At 44.4% G+C, this 18,731-nt stretch overlaps 1 protein-coding gene across 1 annotated transcript in view; it reads left to right on the top strand.

Moving 5' to 3' along the window:
* Positions 1-1,238: 1,238 nt before the first annotated feature.
* The window catches only part of DGKK (diacylglycerol kinase kappa), a 125,539-nt gene continuing 108,046 nt past the window's right edge, over positions 1,239-18,731 (top strand). The window contains exons 1-3 of the mRNA XM_074201861.1: positions 1,239-1,265; positions 1,356-1,535; positions 1,620-1,709. Coding sequence (XP_074057962.1) covers positions 1,239-1,265; positions 1,356-1,535; positions 1,620-1,709 — 297 coding nt within the window. The remainder of the gene's footprint in view (positions 1,266-1,355; positions 1,536-1,619; positions 1,710-18,731) is intronic.

Here is an 18,731-nt window from a genome sequence, read left to right as displayed (position 1 = left end):
TCTCATTTTCCTTTCGAGGAGAGTGCCAGGGGGCATTCTTTGGAGGGAGGGGGTGTGTGGGTCTCTGTGTTTGTCTGCTTCTGGCCTACGTGTGTGGGGGTGAGTGTGGATTCTCGCAATGCCGGGGGTCTGGGGGGATCCTGAGGGGGGAGCCTCATTCCGGGCCACCCAATGGATGAAAAGGCAGATGGACAAACAGAGGCTGGCTCTGCCACAGTGGCTGACTTTCAGGAGAGCCGCTTCACCTTGGCATTTTTCGCGCCCTCCGTCTCTCTCTGCCTCTCTCTGCCCCCCCCCCCCCCCCCCCCCCCGCCACACGTGCATTTCAAGTGGGATCGGATTTAGAAAGTTGGCCGCTAGAGCCGGGCTCCTGTGTGTACAGGCCCGGGGTGAATCTGCCCCCCAGGCGAGCACGCGCGCACACACACGCACACACAGCCCCCCCTCCCCAGGTGGGGAGCGCAGCCTTTGCGGAGGAGAGGCGGTATGCAGCTGCGGAGGCCGGCCAGCGGCAGGGGAGGCTCCCCGCCACCCCCCCCCCCCAACCCGGCCTGTGCCGCGGGGGGGCTCCGGCCCTCGGGGAGCCCTCCAGGGCTCCCGGCTCCGGCTTTTTCTCGTCATTGTCTCTGTCTGAATTTGGCGCACTGCGCCCAGGCACCGGCCTGGCCCGAGCCGCACGCTTGACCCAGACCCCCCCCTCCCCCGCCCCGCCCCCATCCTGGCCACCCCGGGGCGCCGGTCCCCCGGCAGCACGCTGCCCTCCCCGAGGGCCAGGCAGTGAAGGAGCCCCAGTCAGCGACTCCCCAGCCCGGGAGCCTTGTTGAGGGGGGGGGGCCGCAGCCCCCTCCCTCACGCGGCCCCTCACGGATCCGGGCCCCCCACCTGGCCAGCACCAGCTTCCTGTTTCTGAGGCAGAAGCCCCTGAGGCTTCTTCGGCCCCCCGGGGCGAAGGGATCTTTCCCCAACCGGGCAGCTTCCCCAGGGCCAGGCCCTTGCTCTTCCCCCAGCCAGCCCGGCTTGTCCTCCATGGGGGGGGGGGGGCAGCAAGTCTTCTATCCCGGGAAACTGAGGCAGGGCCTTCAGGAGTCACTGGATTTTACGGGCAGATCTATTGACACTTCAAAGCCGGGCTTACCCCCCACCCCCATGGGTTCAGGGTCTAGCTGATGACAGGAAGGGGGGAACACTCATTTCCTGATGTGGGTGAGGCCTGGCACCCTTATCTCTCCTGACGCTACATGGGGACTGGCTGGCGCCACCAATTGGTATGGGAGAAAACGTTGAATTTTAGTACTTTTATGGAAAGGAAAACTGAGGCACGGCCCCAAGAAATTCTGCTCCTCCTGCATCTACAGGACACCTCCTCAGAGCTAGGCATCACTACCCTTGGAGTCTTACAGCTGAAGGAGGCAGGTGAGACTCCTAAAGGGAAGGGTCAGCAGAGAGCTCCCAAACTCACTCCTGGACTCCACTCTGCCACCGAGGGGCCTGGCTGGGGGCAACCAAGTGGGAAGCCAGAGAGCAGTGACCAATTGGTCAGAGGAGGAGAGCCCTGGTGGCTCCTAAGGGACTCACCTAGGAAGTTTTTAAGCCACACTCTTCATGCCTGACAGTTCTAGCACACTTTTAGGTGGGCAAAGGAACTCCCAGACATCTCCCTGGAGGTGCCCTTGGATCCCTACGTTCTGGATGAGAAATCCAAGAGAGAGGTAAGATGACTTGCCCAAGGTCACGCAACTAGGCCATGTATCTGACTCCCAAGTCCATTTCTCTGCCCCATACTGTGCCCTTTAGCTGAGACTCGGCTAGGCTAGCCATGAGAATCCCTCATGTGTCCTACTTCCATGGGAAGGGAGGGAAGGTGCCTGCAGCCCAGGCTGCAACTGTCTGGGTGAGGCTCAACTGGGCAAACAGCACTGGATGGTGGCTGTACTGGGTTAATATCACACAGGGTCAGAACTGCAAAGGACTCAGAGAGCAATGATTCTGCTCTCTTCTGGAAATGAAGTGACGGGATTAGGGCCACTCTGCAGCTCTCTGGTAGGAGGCTCCTGCCTCTCAGTCCCCAACACCCCAAATAGGGCTCTACTCTATGCTGCAGGTCCTTCTAAACTCTGAACTGGGTAGGGCCTCATGGTACCTGTGAAGGGAGGGTACTTTGGCTGGAGTCTTTCTCACTGGAAACAGATGGCCCAGTTGGAGAAGCTAGAAATCTCCTAGTGACAGCAAGTCTTTCCTCCACTCTGGCCCTCCAGATATTCCAGGAGAAAGCTCCCTACTGGCTATGGAGAGGGTGTGGGGGTGGGGGGCATTGGGGAAGTCAGAGCATCACATTAGTCTGGGGGTCTCCTGGGAGCCCAGAGACGTGGACACTTGGGGGAAAGAAAGGGCAGGCTCCAAGATGGAGCCCTCATCTCTAAAATGGGACTATTGGACTCAATTTTCCTCAAGTCCCTTCAAGCTCACAGTCTGAGACTGAGATTATGTTTTAGATTAATTCTAATGGCTGACACTAAGGAAACACTTTACAGTTTACAGAGGACTTTTTCAACTCTCTGGAGCTGCCTGACAACCCTCTTAAGTGGGGTAAAAATGTTATCCTCATTTTGTAGAGGGAGAAACTGAGGCCCAGATGAAATAACTTGTTCAGGGTCATGTAGAATTAAGGATAGAACACAAATCTCTTACCCTCAATCTAGAGATCACATGTCACAGTATAGTGAGGGGACAGGGTGTTTGACCTGCGTTGGGGAGGATCTGATTAAAATCCTGCCTCTGAACCAGACCCAGGAGGGTCCAGAGAAGGTTGATTGGCCTCTTGCTCCCACTCCTCACTCTAATGTGATCTTCAATGGAAAGATTGAGCAATAAGGAAACGCCTTTTGATGTACACATTGGCAGCGGCTCTTTCACTTGCAGTCTTCACTCGCCTGAGGTCTCCCCAACACAAAGCCCATCCTTTGCACCCCTCTATCCAGAAAGAAGACATCTCTACCTGGGACTGTGTGACTGTATGTGTGTGTGGATAGGAAGAGTTGGAGCACCTACCAGTGAGTGATTTTTGCTAGCTTATGGACGAGACCAGCTCTGGTATCCCCATGCTAAGCTCCTTCATAGGATTCACTTGTTCCTTCCTTCTTACCTACTTTCCTTCCTTTTCCCCTTCCTCTCAGCTTCTTCCCCCCCTTTCTTACTTCCCTTCCTCCCTTCCCTTCTTTCCTTCCATCCTTCTTTCCATCCTTGATTCCTTCCTTTCTTGATTCTTTCCTTCCTTCTTCCCTTTCCCTCCCTCCCTTCCTATCTTCCTTCCTTCTTTCCTCCTCTCCCTCCCTCCCTACCCTCCTTCCTTCCCTCCTTCCTTCCATCCCTTCCTTGCTTCCTTCTTTCCATCCTTGATTCCTTCCTGTCTTCCTTCCTCCCTTTTCCCTTCCCTCCCTCCCTCCCTTCTTTCTTCCCTCTGTCCCACCCTCCTTCCTTGATTTCTTCCTTCCCTCCATCCCTTCCTTCATGCCCTCCCTCCTACCTTTCCTCCTCCCTCTTTCTCTTCTTTCCTTTCTTCCTTCTATCATTTCCTCAATCATTAATTCCCTCTTTCTTTCCTCGTTACTCCCTCCCTCCCTTCACTCCTTCCTTCATTCCACCCTTGATTCTTTCCTTCCTTGATTCTTTGCTTTCTCCCTTTTCTCTTCCTTCTCTCCTTCCCTTCCTCCTTCCCTGATTTCTTCCTTCCTTCCTCCCATCCTCCTTCTATCCATCCTTCTTCCATTCCTCCCTCCCTCCCTCCCTCCCTTCCTTCCTTCCTCCCTCCATCCCTCCCTTCCCTCCCTCCCTCCTTCCTCCCTCCCTCCCTCCTTCCTCCCTCCCTCCCTTCCTTCCATCCCTTCCTTACTTCCTTTCCATCCTTGATTCTTTCCTTGATTCTTTCTTTCCTTCCTTCCTCCCTTTCCCTTCCTTCCCTTCATTCATTCCTCCCTTCTCCCCTCCCTCCCTCCCTCCTTTTCTTCCTTCCTTGATTTATTCCCCCTCCCTCTCTCACTCCTTTCCTCCCTTTGTCCCTCCCTCCTTCCTTGATTTCTTCCTTCCCTCATCCCTTCCTTCCTCCATTTTCCTCCCTCCTACCTTTCTTCCTCCCTCTCTCTTCCATCCTTCCCTTCCTTCCTTCCCTCAATCCTTAATTCCTTCTTTCCTTCCTCCCTCCCTTCACTCTTTCCTTCCTTCCATCCTTGATTCTTTCCATCCTTGATTCTTTGCTTCTTCCCTTTTCTCTTCCTTCCCTTCCTCCTTCCTTGTTTTCTCCCTCCCTCCCTACCCTCCTTCCTTCCATCCCTTCCTTGCTTCCTTCTTTCCATCGTTGATTCCTTCCTGTCTTCCTTCCTCCCTTTTCCCTTCCCTCCATCCCTTTCTTCATGGCCTCCCTCCTACCTTTCCTCCTCCCTCTTTCTCTTCTTTCCTTTCTTCCTTCTATCATTTGCTAAATCCTTAATTCCCTTTTTCTTTCCTCGTTCCTCCCGTCCTCCCTTCACTCCTTCCTTCCTTCCACCCTTGATTCTTTCCTTCCTTGATTCTTTGCTTTCCCCCTTTTCTCTTCCTTCCCTCCTTCTCTTTCTCCTTCCTTGATTTCTTCCTTCTTTCCTCCCTCCCACCCTCCTTCTGTTCATCCTTCTTCCATTCCTCTCTCCCTCCCTTCCTTTCTTCCTTCCTCCCTCCCTCCCTCCTTCCTCTCTCCCTCCCTTCCTTACTTCCATCCCTTCCTTACTTCCTTTCCATCCTCGATTCTTTCCTTGATTCTTTCTTTCCTTCCTCCCTTTCCCTTCCTTCCCTTCATTCATTCCTCCCTTCCTTCTCCCCTCCCTCCCTCCCTCCTTTTCTTCCTTCCTTGATTTATTCCCCCTCCCTCTCTCACTCCTTTCCTCCCTTTGTCCCTCCCTCCTTCCTTGATTTCTTCCTTCCCTCATCCCTTCCTTCCTCCATTTTCCTCCCTCCTACCTTTCTTCCTCCATCTCTCTTCCATCCTTCCCTTCCTTCCTTCCCTCAATCCTTAATTCCTTCTTTCCTTCCTCCCTCCCTTCACTCTTTCCTTCCTTCCATCCTTGATTCTTTCCATCCTTGATTCTTTGCTTCTTCCCTTTTCTCTTCCTTCCCTTCCTCCTTCCTTGTTTTCTTCCTCCCTCCCTCCCATCCTCCTTCCTTTCATCCTTCATTCCTCCCACCCATCCTTCCATTCCTCCTTCCCTCCCCCCTCTTCCTTCCTTCCTCCCATCCATCTTTCCCTCTTTCCTTCCTCCCTCCCTTTCTTCCCTCCTCCTTCCTTCCTTCCATCCCTCCCTTCCTTCTTTTCCTTCCTCCCTCCCTCTTCCCATCCTTCCTTCCCTCCCTCCTTCCCTCCTCAAACTTCCCTCTCTTCTCCTTTCCTCCCATCCTCCTTCCTTTCATCCTTCATTCCTCCCACCCATCCTTCTTCCATTCCTCCTTCCCTTCCTTCCTTCCCTCCCCCCTCTTCCTTCCTTCCTCCCATCCATCTTTCCTTCTTTCCTTCCTCCCTCCCTTTCTTCCCTCCTCCTTCCTTCCTTCCATCCCTCCCTTCCTTCTTTTCCTTCCTCCCTCCCTCTTCCCATCCTTCCTTCCCTCCCTCCTTCCCTCCTCAAACTTCCCTCCCTTCTCCTTTCCTCCCTTCCCTCCTTCCTTCCATGCCTTGTTCTCCCCCTTCCTTTCCTCCTTCCTTCCTCCCTCTCTTCCTACCTTCCTTTCCAACCATCTTTCATCCCTTCTTCTCTCCTTTCCTTCTTTCCACCCCTCCTTCCTTATCTCCTTCCCTTTCTCCCATTCTTTCCTTGCTTCTTTTCTTCCTTGATTCTTTGCTTCCTCCATTTCTCTTTCTTCCCTCCCTCCTTCCTTCCTCTTTTCTTTCCTCCCTTCCTTTCATCCTTCCTTCCATTCATCCTTCTTCCCTCCTTTCCTTCCATCCCTCCTTCCTGCCCTCCCTTCCTTCCATCCCTCCTTCCTTCCCTCCCTTTCATCCTTCCTTCCATCATCCTTCTTCCCTCCCTCCTTCCTTTCCTCCTCCTTTATTCCACCTTCCTTTATTGCATCCTTCCTCCCTCCCTTCCTTGACTCCTTCCCTCCCTTATTCCCTCCCCTCCCTCCCTCTCTCCTTTCCTCCCTTCCTCTCTCCTTCTTTCCATCCCTCCTTTCTCCCCTCCCATCCTTCCTCAATTTCCCTCCCTCCTTCCTTTCCTCCTTTCTTCCACCTTCCTTTAATGCATCCTTCCTCCCTCCCTTCCTTGACTCCTTCCCTCTTTTCTTCCCTCTCCTCCCTCCCTCTCTCCTTTCCTCCCTTCCTCCCTCCCTCTCTCCTTCTTCCATCCCTCCTTCCTCCCCTCCCATCCTTCCTCCAATTTCCCTCCCTCCTTCCTTCCATTCTTTCCTTCCACTTTCCTTCCTTCTTTCCATCTCTTCTTCCTTCCTCCCCTTCTTTCCTTCCTTCCTTCATCCCTCCTTCCATCCCTTTCTTTCTTCCTTCCTTGATTTCTTCCTTCCCTCCATCCCTTCCTTCATTCCCTCCCACTTACCTTTCTTCCTCCCTCTCTTCTTTCCTTTCTTCCTTCCATCCTTTCCTTTCTTCCTTCCCTCAGTCCTCAATTCCTTCTTTATTTCTTCCTTCTAACCCTTTCCTCTTTCCTACTCTTCCTTCCTCCCTCCCTCCCTCCTTCCTCCATCCTTTCCTTCCTTCTTTCCTTCCATCCCTTTTTTCTTCCTTCTGTCTTTCCCCCTCCCCTTCCTTCTTTCCTCCTTCCCTCTGTTCCTTCCTTCCTCCCTTTCTTCCTTCCTTCCTCCTTCCCTCCCTTCCTACCTTCCTTTCCTCCTTCCTTCATCCCTCTTTTCTTCCATCCCTCCCTTTCTTTCCTTTTATTGCTTCCTTCTTTCCTTTCATCCCCTCCTTCTTTCCTTCCATCCTTCTTTCCCTGTCTTCCCTCCCTCCTACCCTTCCTCCTCCCTCCTTCTCTCCCTCCCTTCCTATAGTTGCCTCCTTCCTTCATCCCTCTTTTCTTCTGTCCTCCTTCCCTCCCTCTATTCCTTCCTTCCATTCCTTCCTATGCATATTTACTTTCTTCCTTCTGCCACCCTTTCTTTCTTATTTTCCTTCTTTCCATCCTTTATTCCTTCCTTCCCCCTCCTTCCCTTCCTTTCTTCCTCTATTTCTTTCCTCCCTCCCTTGCTTCCTTCCTTTTGTACCTCCTTTACATTCATCCTTCCTCCCTTCCCCCTCCCACCTTTCCCCCCCTCCATCCTCCCTCCTTCTCTTCCTTCCATGCTCCCTCCTATTCTTCCCTCCTTTCTTCCTTCTCACTCAAGAAGCATTTTTTGTGTCACTTGTACATTCCAGAAGCTGATGGGACAAAGACCAAACTCCAAAGAGCTTTTGTCCCATCGGAGGGCTCCACTGCATACATTCAGGCAAGTGTAGATGAATTGCCAAATGATTTGTATCTCAGTCTTCCTCCTTGTAAAATGGAACTTAAGGAGTCTCCTGGGCCTCTCCTTCAGGCAGCAGGAGCATGAGTTCTAGAAGGCCCTTGATGGCCAGGGAGCCCAGAGATCCAGGAGGTCGGGCTCTGGCGGCGGTTGGCCTTCTTCAGTGGCTGCCATTATCCAGGTATCTCCCTGGCAGACGCCCTAAGGAGCCTCTCCCTCTCCACGCTGAGTTTGTTGCTCTGCACAGATGCTATATTTAATCCTGTCTCAGTGCGACAGGCTCTCTGGAGACTTCATTAGTGTCATTTCATTGTTGGATTTGGCCCTGATGCCTGCAGATGGCTTCCCTCTTGTAATCAGATGCAACCTGTGCCCGCCTAGGCCAGGACTGTCTTCAGGGGGTATGTTTAGCCTTAAGTATGGTGGACTCTGAGACTTGGTCTGATTGTTGGTTGTGTACATCATTTTGGGATGAGGATCATGAAGTCCATTTCCAGGCTGGTGGGAGATGCCCAAACATCAAGGAGAGACTAGGAACAAAGGAGTGCTCCCTTTGTGGGCCCTAGGCCTTGATTATTATGATCCTAGGCTCAGATCTGGAAGAGACCATGGATTGAACTGTCTGGTCCAATCCTATCATTTGACAGAAAAGGTAAAAGGCCCAGAGAGGTCTTCTGCCTTGCCTTGCCTTGCCTAGCCTAGCCCAGTGCTTTACACACAGGTTCCAAGCCTGGGTCCTCTGACATCAGATTGAGGGTACCGTAGTTCATCTGCTAGAGGCATGTGTTCTTGGTAGGAGGTTTGTCCTCATACCAGAGGTCAGTCCCTCAAGATACTGCCAGTACACTAGGACAGGGAAGTGACTGATATGAAAGACTGTGGGAGCACTTACTTATAGATGTATCTATCTCAGGATCAACCTTGACCCTTTCAGAAGCCCAGGGCAGGTGACTGAAATACCCATGGCTAAGTGTGTCTGGCAGACTGCTTTTCAACTAGAGCCCCCTGGGAATTGTCTGGAGGCTCTGGTAGTTCAATTTGATGTCTGTGTTTGACCTATAGCTATAGGTCATCCAACTTCACTGCGGAATCTCTGGGACTGTGTGGAACCTGAGAATACACAGCCCCCAAAGAGAGTACTGTGGAAAGGTAGCAAGGGTCTTCCCACGAGGCTTGGAAGGGAGTAGCTTAAGCAGAACTAAAGGGTGCTCGCTGGTTAGGCGGGAGTCGATTTTCTTGTTGACGTCTTTATTTTTTTATATTCAATTCAATTTTATTTTCATTTCCCACCTTACCACCCATTGGGAAAGCAAGAAAAACAGAACCCAGTTAAAATTTGTATACTCAGAAAAAGCAATTTCCCTCGTTATCTGTGTCTGAAAAAGCAAAAACAGAGAATATGCCTCTTTCTAGAGATAAACAACATATTTCATCACATGTACTTAGAAACTGTGCTTGGTCTTTGTGTTCATCAGAGTTACTAGGTCTTTCTAAGGCAGTTATGGAGAAATAATGACAATGTTGTTAGTTACTACTATACCAATTGTTCTAGTTCTGCTTCAATTCATCCAAGTCTTCCCAGGTTTCTTTTACATCATTCCCTTCATTTTTTACAGCACCACGGTTAATATTCCATCATACACATCTCATAGCTTGATCAACCTTTCCCCATTTCTTCAATTTCTAATTCTTTACTACTGAAAAATAGTTGCTATAAATATTTCTGTATATCTAGGTCCTTTTCTTCTTTCTTTGTTCTCTTTGGGGTCTAGACCCAAGTAGTGGTATTACCAGATCAAAGTGGTATATATAGTTTAATAGTTCTTTGGACATAGTTGCAAATTCCTTACCTGAATAGTTGGACTAGTTCACATTTCCACTAACAATGCTTTAGTGCACCTATTTTCTCTTAGCTTCTCTTGCATTTGTCATTTTCTTTTTTTTTTTGTTATCTTAGGTAATCTGATGGGTGTGAGGTAGTAGCATAGAGTTTGTTTTATTTTCATTACTCTAATTATTAGTGATTTAAAACATTTTTTATATGGCTATAGATAGCTTGGATTTTTTTTTTTAGTTTTTTTTTTTTTGCAAGGCAAATGGGGTTAAGTGGCTTGCCCAAGGCCACACAGCTAGGTAATTATTAAGTGTCTGAGGCTGGATTTGAACTCAGGTACTCCTGACTCCAGGGCCGGTGCTCTATCCACTGCACCACCTAGCTGCCCCAGATAGCTTGGATTTCTTATGGTGAAATCTGCCTATTCATATCCTTTGACTATTAATCAATTGGGGAATGGTCCTCAATATTGCAAATTTGATTCAGTTCCCTAAATATTTTAGAAATGAGACCTTTATCAGAAAAAACTTTCAGATTTCTCCCCCCATACCCCATCCCTCAGGTTCTTGCTTTTCTTCTAATTTTAACTGCATAGGTTTTGTTTATGCAAAACCTTTTTAATTTTATATCCTCAAAATGATCCATTTTACCTCCTGGGTAGCTTTCTATCTCTTATTTGGTTATGAATTATTCCCTATTCACAAATCTGGCAAGTGATTTCTTTTATTCTCTCCTAATTTGCTTATGATATCACCCTTTTAGTCTCCATTATGAACTCATTTGGAGCGTATATTGGTTTATGTTGTGAAGTGTTGGTCTATGCCTCATTTCTCCCAGAGTGGTGGTTTGTTTTCTGAAGGGGTTTTGTTGAATAATGAATTCTTGCCCTCCTTGCTTTGGATTTCTCCAACACACGTCTGTATATAGTGTGTGCTTAATCCTGACTACTGCTTACCACTCTAACCCGGGGCCAAAGTGTTTTGATGATGATAGTTTTGCAGTATAGTTTAAAATCGGGTTCTGCTAGTCCCCCTTCCTTTGCATTTCTTTGCCATCCTTGCTGTTCTTAACCTTATGTTCCTCTAGATGAATATTGTTCTGGTTTTTTCTTGTTCTATAAAACCAAAAACAATTTGATAATTTGATTGGTAGAACACTAAATACATAAATTAATTCATTTGGTATTACCATTTTATTATATTGGTTTGATCTACCCATGAACTATTAATATTTCCACAATTGTTTACATATTTATTTATGTGAAGGGTGTTTGGTCATTTTTTTTTATATAGTTCCTATGTGTGTCTTGGCAAGTAGATTGTCAAAATAACCATCTGGAATTATTTTAAATGGAATTTTTCCTTTCTATTGTTTTTCCTGTTGGTAATATATAGAAATGCTGAAATTTGTGTCAGTTTATTTTATATCCTGTAACTTTCCTTAAGTTGCCAATTGTTTCAATTAGATTTTTAATCAATTCCCTAGGATTCTCTAAGTATACCATCATATCATTTGCAAAAAAGTGGTAGTTTAGTTTCCTCATTGTCTATACCTTTTTCTTGTCTTATTTCAAAAACTAGAATTGTTAGTATAATATTGAATAAGAATGGCAATAAACCACATCCTAGCTTCACTCCTACTCTGATTGGAAAGGCTTCTGAGTTATTCTCCAGGACACGTAATGTTTTCTCTTGGTTTTAGATAGCCACTACTTCTTTTAAAGAAAATATACAAAAAATAGAAATAAAAAAATAAAGAAAGCTCCATTTATTCTTACACATTTTAGGTATTTTAAGCAGTAATGAGTGTTGTATTTTGTTAAGAGCTTCTGCATGTATTAAAATAATTATATAATTTTTGGTGGTTTGTTATATTATTGTCAGTTACTTTGAATTAGTCTTCCTAATATTGAACCAACCTTATATAAATCCATCCCATTAAAAGTGTATGATCTTTGGGAATGATCTTTGGGATATATTGCGGTTATCTCCTTGCTAATTTTATTTAAAATTTCTGCATCTATATTCAGTAGGGAAATTGGTTTCTAGTTTTCTTTCTCTGTTTTAATTCTCCTTGGTTTAGGTATCAAGAACCATATTTGTGTCATAGAAAGAATTTGGTAGGATTTCTTTATTTTTTCAAGTTCATGTCAAGTTGAATTGTTGTTTAAATGTTTGGTCCAATTTGCTTGTGTATTTCCTGGTTTGCTGTTGTTGTTTCCCTTGGGAAGTTCATTTCTTACTCGTTCAATTTATTTTTCTAAGGATTTTTTAAAATATTCTATTTTCCGTTCTCTTGATCTGAAGAATTTATATTTTTGTAAATATACACCTATTTAATTTAGATTGTCAGTTTTATTGGCACATAGTTGGGGCAAAATAGCTCCCGAAAATTGCTTTTATTTCATCTTCATTGGCTGTGAATTTACCTTTTTCATTTTTGATGCTGGCAAATTTGTTTTTTTTCTTTTGAAAAATTAAATTAAGCAGTGATTTATCTATTTTTTTAAAAAGCTCCTTTTATTCATTGATTTAGTGCTTTTCTTCCCTTCGATTTTGTTCATCTCTTTTTGCTTTTCAGTATTTCTATTTCAGTGTTTCATTAGGGTTTTTAATTTGTTATTTTTCTGTTTAGTTTCATGCCCAATTAATTGATCTGCTCTTTTTCTCTTTTATTGATGTAAGCATTTAGACCTAAGTACTGGTTTGGCTGCATCCCACAAATTTAGTATGTTTTCTCATTGTTGTCATGCTTTTTAATGAAATTATTGATTGTTTCTATGATCTGTTCCTTGACCCACCTATTCTTCAGGATTTATTTACTTTCCAATGAATTTTTAATCTATGTTTCAAAGACCCTTTTTTAAATGTAATTTTTGTTTTATGCTGGGAAAAAAGAGACGTTTAATATTTCAACTTTTCTGCATTTGTTTGTGATATTTTTCTGCCCTGGTCAGTTTTTGTAAAGGTATCATGCAGAGGGGCGGCTAGGTGGCACAGTGGATAAAGCACCGGCCCTGGAGTCAGGAGTACCTGGGTTCATATCCGGTCTCAGACACTTAATAATTACCTAACTGTGTGGCCTTGGGCAAGCCACTTAACCCCATTTGCCTTGCAAAAAAACCTAAAAAAAAGGTATCATGCAGGGATATGAAATAGATATTCTCATTGAGTATCCACCAGAGGTCTGGCATATCTAACTTTCTACCATTGTATACATCTCCTGAACTTCTTTCTGGTTTATTTCATGGTTCTATTTAGTTAGCTATGAGAGAAATAAATTGAGGTCCCTCACTATTACAGTTTTACCCTTTATTTTTTCTTGTAACTCATGTAATGTCTCCTTTAAGAATTTAGAAACTATGCCATTTGGTGTGTACATGTGTGTATAAACATATATGTTGTATATGATATGTAGTGTATTCATATTAATTCATCATCATGAATTCATCATGTATTCATCCTGAATTCATCATTTCCTTTTTAGGAAAATGTAGAAAAGATATTACCTCTTTTAATTAGGTTTGTTTTTGCTTTTGCTTTGTGTGAGATCATGATCCCCACCTCTGCCTCTTTTTTAACAACAGCCGAATCATTCATCTGCTCCAGCTTCTTATTTGAACTGTAATTGTATCCTTCTGTTTCACATGTGTTTTGTACTAATACCATCTTGGTGAATTCTGGTTTCTAATCCATTCCTCTATTATGGGGGGAGTTCATCCCATTCCTATTAATGATGGCTAACTGTGGATTTCCCTCCATCCTATTCTCTTAACCTTCTCTTTTTTACTGTCCCTTCCTCAAGAGACTATTTTTTCTCTGACATTGTCTGCCTTAATCTTCCCTCCCTTCCTCTTAACTCCTTCCCTGATGGGCCAAATGACTTTCTGTATCCATTTGTGTGTGGATGTATATTCTTCCCTCCTGGAATTAGTTGAGATTAGACTGAGGCTCAAGTGTTGCCTGCTTCCTCCCTTTTCTTATTGTATAAAAACACTTCCTTGCATACCACATTTATGTGAGTTAATTTTCTCCATTCTTCACCCCACCTTTCCCTGCCCTCCCCAGTTCTCTTCCTTACCTTCAGTTCTTTTGAGATCATCCAAACACAATAGAACCACTCAGACTCTCTATCTAATTAGATTCCCATTAAGACCCTTGGTGATGATAAAAGTTCTGAGTATTTACAAGTATTATCTCCCCATATAAGAGTGTAAGCAGTTTAATCTTGCCTTAATCCCTTATGATTTCTTACTCATGTTTACCTTTTTAGGCTTCTCTTGATTCCTCTGTTTAAATGTCAGATTATGTATTTAGCTGGACTCTTTTCATCAGAAACACTGGAAGTCCTCTATGTGATTAAATATCTATTCCCTGCCCCCCCCCCCCCCGTATTATACCAGTTTTGCTGAGGTTGTAATCTTAGATACTTTTGTACCATATTGCAGGTTTTATATTTCTTTATAGTGACAGTTGCTAAATCTTGTGTGAGTCCACCTGGGGCTCCATGGTGCTTCAATATTTCTTTCTAGCTGCTTACAGTATCTGGGAACTCAGGAATTTGGTTCTAATATTCCTGGCAATTTTCGTTTGGGGATTTCTTTCAGCAAACGAACTATATTCTTTCCATTTCTACTTTGCCTTATGGATCTAATACATTTGGACAGTTTCTTTGATAATTTCTTGAAATGTGATATCTCGGTCTTTTTTTTCCATTCCTGGTTTTCAAGTGGTCCATTGATTCTAACATTATCTTTCTTTCATCTCTTTTCCAGGTCATTTGTTTTTCCTGTGAGATATTTCACGATTCCTTCTTTTTCTGTTTTTTTTAAACTTTGTTTTATTATTTCTTGATGTCTCATGGAATAACTAGCTTCCGTTTGGCCAGTTCTGATTTTTAAGAAGTTATTTTCTTCAGTGAAGTTTTGTGCCTATTTTACCAAGTTATTAGTTCTCCTTTAATAATTTTCTTGCATAGGGGTGGCTAGGTGGTACAGTGAATAGAGCACCAGCTTTGGAGTCAGGAGTACCTGGGTTCAAATCCGACCTCAGACACTTAATAATTACCTAGCCGTGTGGCCTTGGGCAAGCCACTTAACCCCATTCATTGCCTTGAAAAATCTAAAATAAATAAAAATAAATAATAAATAAATAAATGATTTTCTTGCATTGTGCTCATTTCTTTTCCTATATTTTTTTCAGCTGCTGCTCTTACTTGCTCTTAAAATCCTTTTTTTTTTTCTTTTTAAAAAATATCTTTCTTTAGTGCTTGCTTCAACTTGTCTAGGAATTCTTTTTGAACTTGTTTTTTTCTTTGTTTTGGTGTTTTTCTTTGAGGCTTTGCTTGTAGATATTTTCAAGTAATTCACTTTTCTCTGTTTATGTTGCATTTCCCTGTCACTAAAAGTTTTATGGTTGGATTTTTCTTTTGTTTGCTTATTCTCAGAGTCTACTTCTTGACTTTGTATTTCATGTTAGTGTTGGGTTCTCATCACCTTGGAGGGGGGATGTTTGGCCTGGAGTTCTGCTATTTTATGCCCTGCTGATTTTAAAGCTCCAGCTAGGGACCTGCATATTCTTGGTGCTTCCAAAGTGATGTAATCTGAGAGCAATTTGTTCACTACTTTCCTGGTCTGAGCTCTGCAAGTTTCTGACCCAGATTTGAATTGGTTGGCTTGTATGTGATTGAGTTTCTGAACATTACTTTGAGGCTTAACCACTGTTAGCCCACTGGGAGGTTCTACAACAGGTTCAGAGCGGCTGAGTTACTGGCACCTCTTTGGTCTTGGTTTTCTGCCCTGGGTAGTCTACTCCATATTTAAGTACAGGACTAAAGATTACAATGGAGTCCTTGCTGTGCTGAGCCTAAGGGCTCAGAGCTACACAATGATGTTTTAGGAATTTGTTCTTTGTTCCTTATACAGGTAGGACCCCTACTCTCTACTGACCACTTCTCTCCACCTTGCAACTGTGACCCAGAACTGGGTAATGGGTGACAGAGCTGCTGGATATCAACTATCCCAATTCCTAACACTAATCCAGGGATCCCCTGGGATTTCTTTATGCCCCAGTGCTTCTTGCCTTTGCCTTGGTGGATACTCTGAGCCCCCTTACAGTCCCTGAGTTCTACAGTGTTTCCCATAGCTAAAGCATCTAGTCTGTGTCCTAACATCAACAGACCTGTCTTTCTAAGCTTCTCTGGGTTAGAAAAATGACTCACCGTGACTTTTCCAATCAGAACTCAGTTTGGTGTGTTTTATAATAATAATAATAATGATAATAATGATAATAATAATAAATAATCCTTCTTTCTTGAAGAAGACCACAACAAAGGGGAGGTGATGCCACGGTGATGCCTTGAATTGGATTTGAGTGAGGGGGATGTTGTGCTAAGTCACCAACCTCACTTTCTCCTCCAGAGGCATCTGGGTCCAGTGGCCAGATAGGAATAAAGATGACTAGAGATGGTTCTGGATGCAAGACAGTAAAGGTTAAGTGACTTGCCCAAGGTCACACAGCTAGTAAATATGAAGTATATCAGGCTGGATTTGAACTCCTGTCCTCCTGACTTCAAGGCCAGTGCTCTATCCACTGCACCACCTAGCTGCCCCTGGTGTGTTTTCTAGATTACTGTGGAATAGGTATACTAGGTGAGCTAGGCAAACATGCTTCCTCTTAACTTGATCATTTTGATTTTTCTCTGCCCCCCCCCCCATTCTGTTGACTTCTTGATTTGAATCTGGAAAATGCTCTTCCTAGATTGCTACATCCATGAGAAGTTAAGGCAAAGGTGAACAAGTATCATACTCTGAGGGCTCCAGAATCCCCATGTAGGCCAGGAATCATTGTTATCTTTGAGTAGCAAATGATTTCATTGTAAAAGGACTCATTTCTTCCTATAGAACACATCAGACATGGTTTTGTTGTTAGCAATGTCATGGAACTCTGGCCTCACTTGCAATTCCCATGAATCTGAGTTTTATGGAACCTGCCAGGCAGTTGTTCTGATAGAGCTCAGTCCTAGGCACACAAGGCCTCATACAGAATCGTCTGCTTGGTTAACTCAGTGACCTTCCAGATTTGGTCCGAACAGGTTAATTTGTCAGGAATCCTTCAGTCCTGTGACAGTCATACCAACCCTAACTGGATGTTCTGAGCACCTCAAACAGGAATGGACCTCACTGGTCTTCTAATCCAGCACCATGGGCCTTCCCAATATCCTTAAGAAAAACATCCAAAAAAAAAAAAAAAGAAAGAAAAGCATCCAGTCTCTGCATGAAGGGAAACTCCCCTCCCTTCAGAGGCATTCCATTCCATTTTGGGATAGCTTTTCAACTCCTACCCATTACTTTTCACTCTGTTCCCTGGGCTCTGGTGGAATAAGGCATTTCCAAAACCCAATATCCCAAAGTAAATGGAACATTTCAAAAGTGGTTTTGTGAGGACAGAGGATGCTGGAACCATGACTTCAGGCAATCACATTCATTAAGTGCCTACTATATGACAGACACTATGCTTGGAACACTAAAAGAAGTAAAATGACAGCCTCTGCCCTTAAGGAGCTTCTAGTGTATTAGGGGAGTCCACATGCAAACAAATATATACAGAGCAGGCTCTAGACAGGATAACTAGGAAGTAACCAATAGAGAGAAGGTACTGGAATGAAGAGGGGTTAGAGGTGGGATTTTAGTTTGAACTGAGTGAAAGTTAAGGAAGATAGGAGGTAAAGGTGAGAAGGAAGATCATTCCAGGAATGGAGGCAGCCAGAGAGAATGCCCAGAATTGAGAGATGGGCTGACTTGTTTCCATAATGATCAGGAGGCCACTGTCACTGGGTCACAACATGTTTTGGGGGAGTAAGATTAAAGAGACTGGAAAGACAGGAGGAGACTAAATAATGAAGGACTTTGAATACCAAACAGAATATTTCATATTGGTTCCTGAAAGTAATAAGGAGCCACTGGAGTTTCTTGAGTAAGGTCAGACCTGTGAAATTACTTTAGTGTCTGAATGGAGGAGAGATTGGAGTAAGAGGCTTGAGTCAGACAGTACCCCAATAATCTGAGTGTGAGGTTGATGAGGGTAATCCACTAGGGTGGAGGCAGGGTCAGAGGGAAAAAAGGGGGTGGTATTTGAAAGATGATGTAAATCAACAGGCCTTGGCCTGCATATGGAAGGTGAGAGAAGATGAGGAGTCCAGGGTGATTCCTGGGTTGGGAGTTGGAGGAACTAGGAGATTGGTATTACTCACTGTGGTAGGAGTGAAAGAAAAAAGTACAAGGGGAAAGACTATGGATTCTGTTTTGGATTTATTAAGTTTAAAATGTCCACTAACATTCAGTTCAAGATATCTGAAAGGTGGTTGGAGATGTGAGATTAGATGTCAGCTGAGAGTTTGGGACAGGATGGGCAGATTTGACGATCACTAGCATATAGTCATTAAATCTGTGGAAGCTGAGGAGAGATCACCAAGTGAAGCAGTACAGAGGGAGAAGGTCAAAACCCTGAGCGATAGCAATAGTTAGAGTGCATGATCTGGAAGAGAATTCAGCAAAGGAGACAGTGAAATGGTCAGAGAGAGAGAGGGGAGGAGGAGGAAAACCAGGAAGAGAGAGGGGTATCTTGAAAACCTAAAGAGATGAACCGATCAAGGTGGAGAAGGTGACCAATGGTATTATAGCCTGCACAGAAGGCAAGAGGGGTGACAATTGAGAAAAGGCCATTGACTCTGGCTACTAAGAGATCTTTAGTATTAGAGTTTTAGTGAAATGATAAGGTCAGAGGCAGCTAGTTGGCATAGTGGATAGAGCACTGGCCCTGGAGTCAGGAGGACCTGAGTTCAAATCTGATCTCAGACACTTAATACTTGCTTAACTGTGTGACCATGGTCAAGTATATCATTTAACCCCATTACCTTACAAAAACCAAAAAACCCGATAGGGTCAGAAGTCAGATTGTAAAGGGTTAAGAAGCAGAGATGTGTGGGCAGAGGAGGCAGAGCTTCCCCTGACATCATGAAAGTAAAGAAATAATAATGATAAAATAAATATTGATATTTGCTTACTGGTCTGTATTATATATGTGATTTCTGTATAATTCCAGTCATTTTCATAGACAAAACCAGCTGAATTTGTGTGTTTTAGCCTCAAATATGGAGAAAGCTGAGAGGTGAGGTAGGGGCAAGCTGTGCCTCACCTCAGATTGCATAATCCCTCACAAACTGGGTTGAGTATGCACATTAAGTGCATGCCTGGTGTTATTTCTCTGGATGTCACCAGCATAATGTCAATAGATCCTTTTATTATATATGCCCATTTTCCATAGTCTAGATGATGCATTTTTATGTATTTGTATAAGATATGTAGTATTGCTGATCTTGATTTTGATAGCCTGAAACCTGCCCCCCCCCACATGAGGCAGTCAGT

The sequence above is a fragment of the Macrotis lagotis genome, chromosome X, assembly GCF_037893015.1.
Source record: "Macrotis lagotis isolate mMagLag1 chromosome X, bilby.v1.9.chrom.fasta, whole genome shotgun sequence".
Lineage (NCBI taxonomy): Eukaryota > Metazoa > Chordata > Mammalia > Peramelemorphia > Peramelidae > Macrotis > Macrotis lagotis.
The sequence above is the reverse complement of the archived record's forward strand: the minus strand, read 5'-3'. Positions and strand labels throughout refer to the sequence as shown.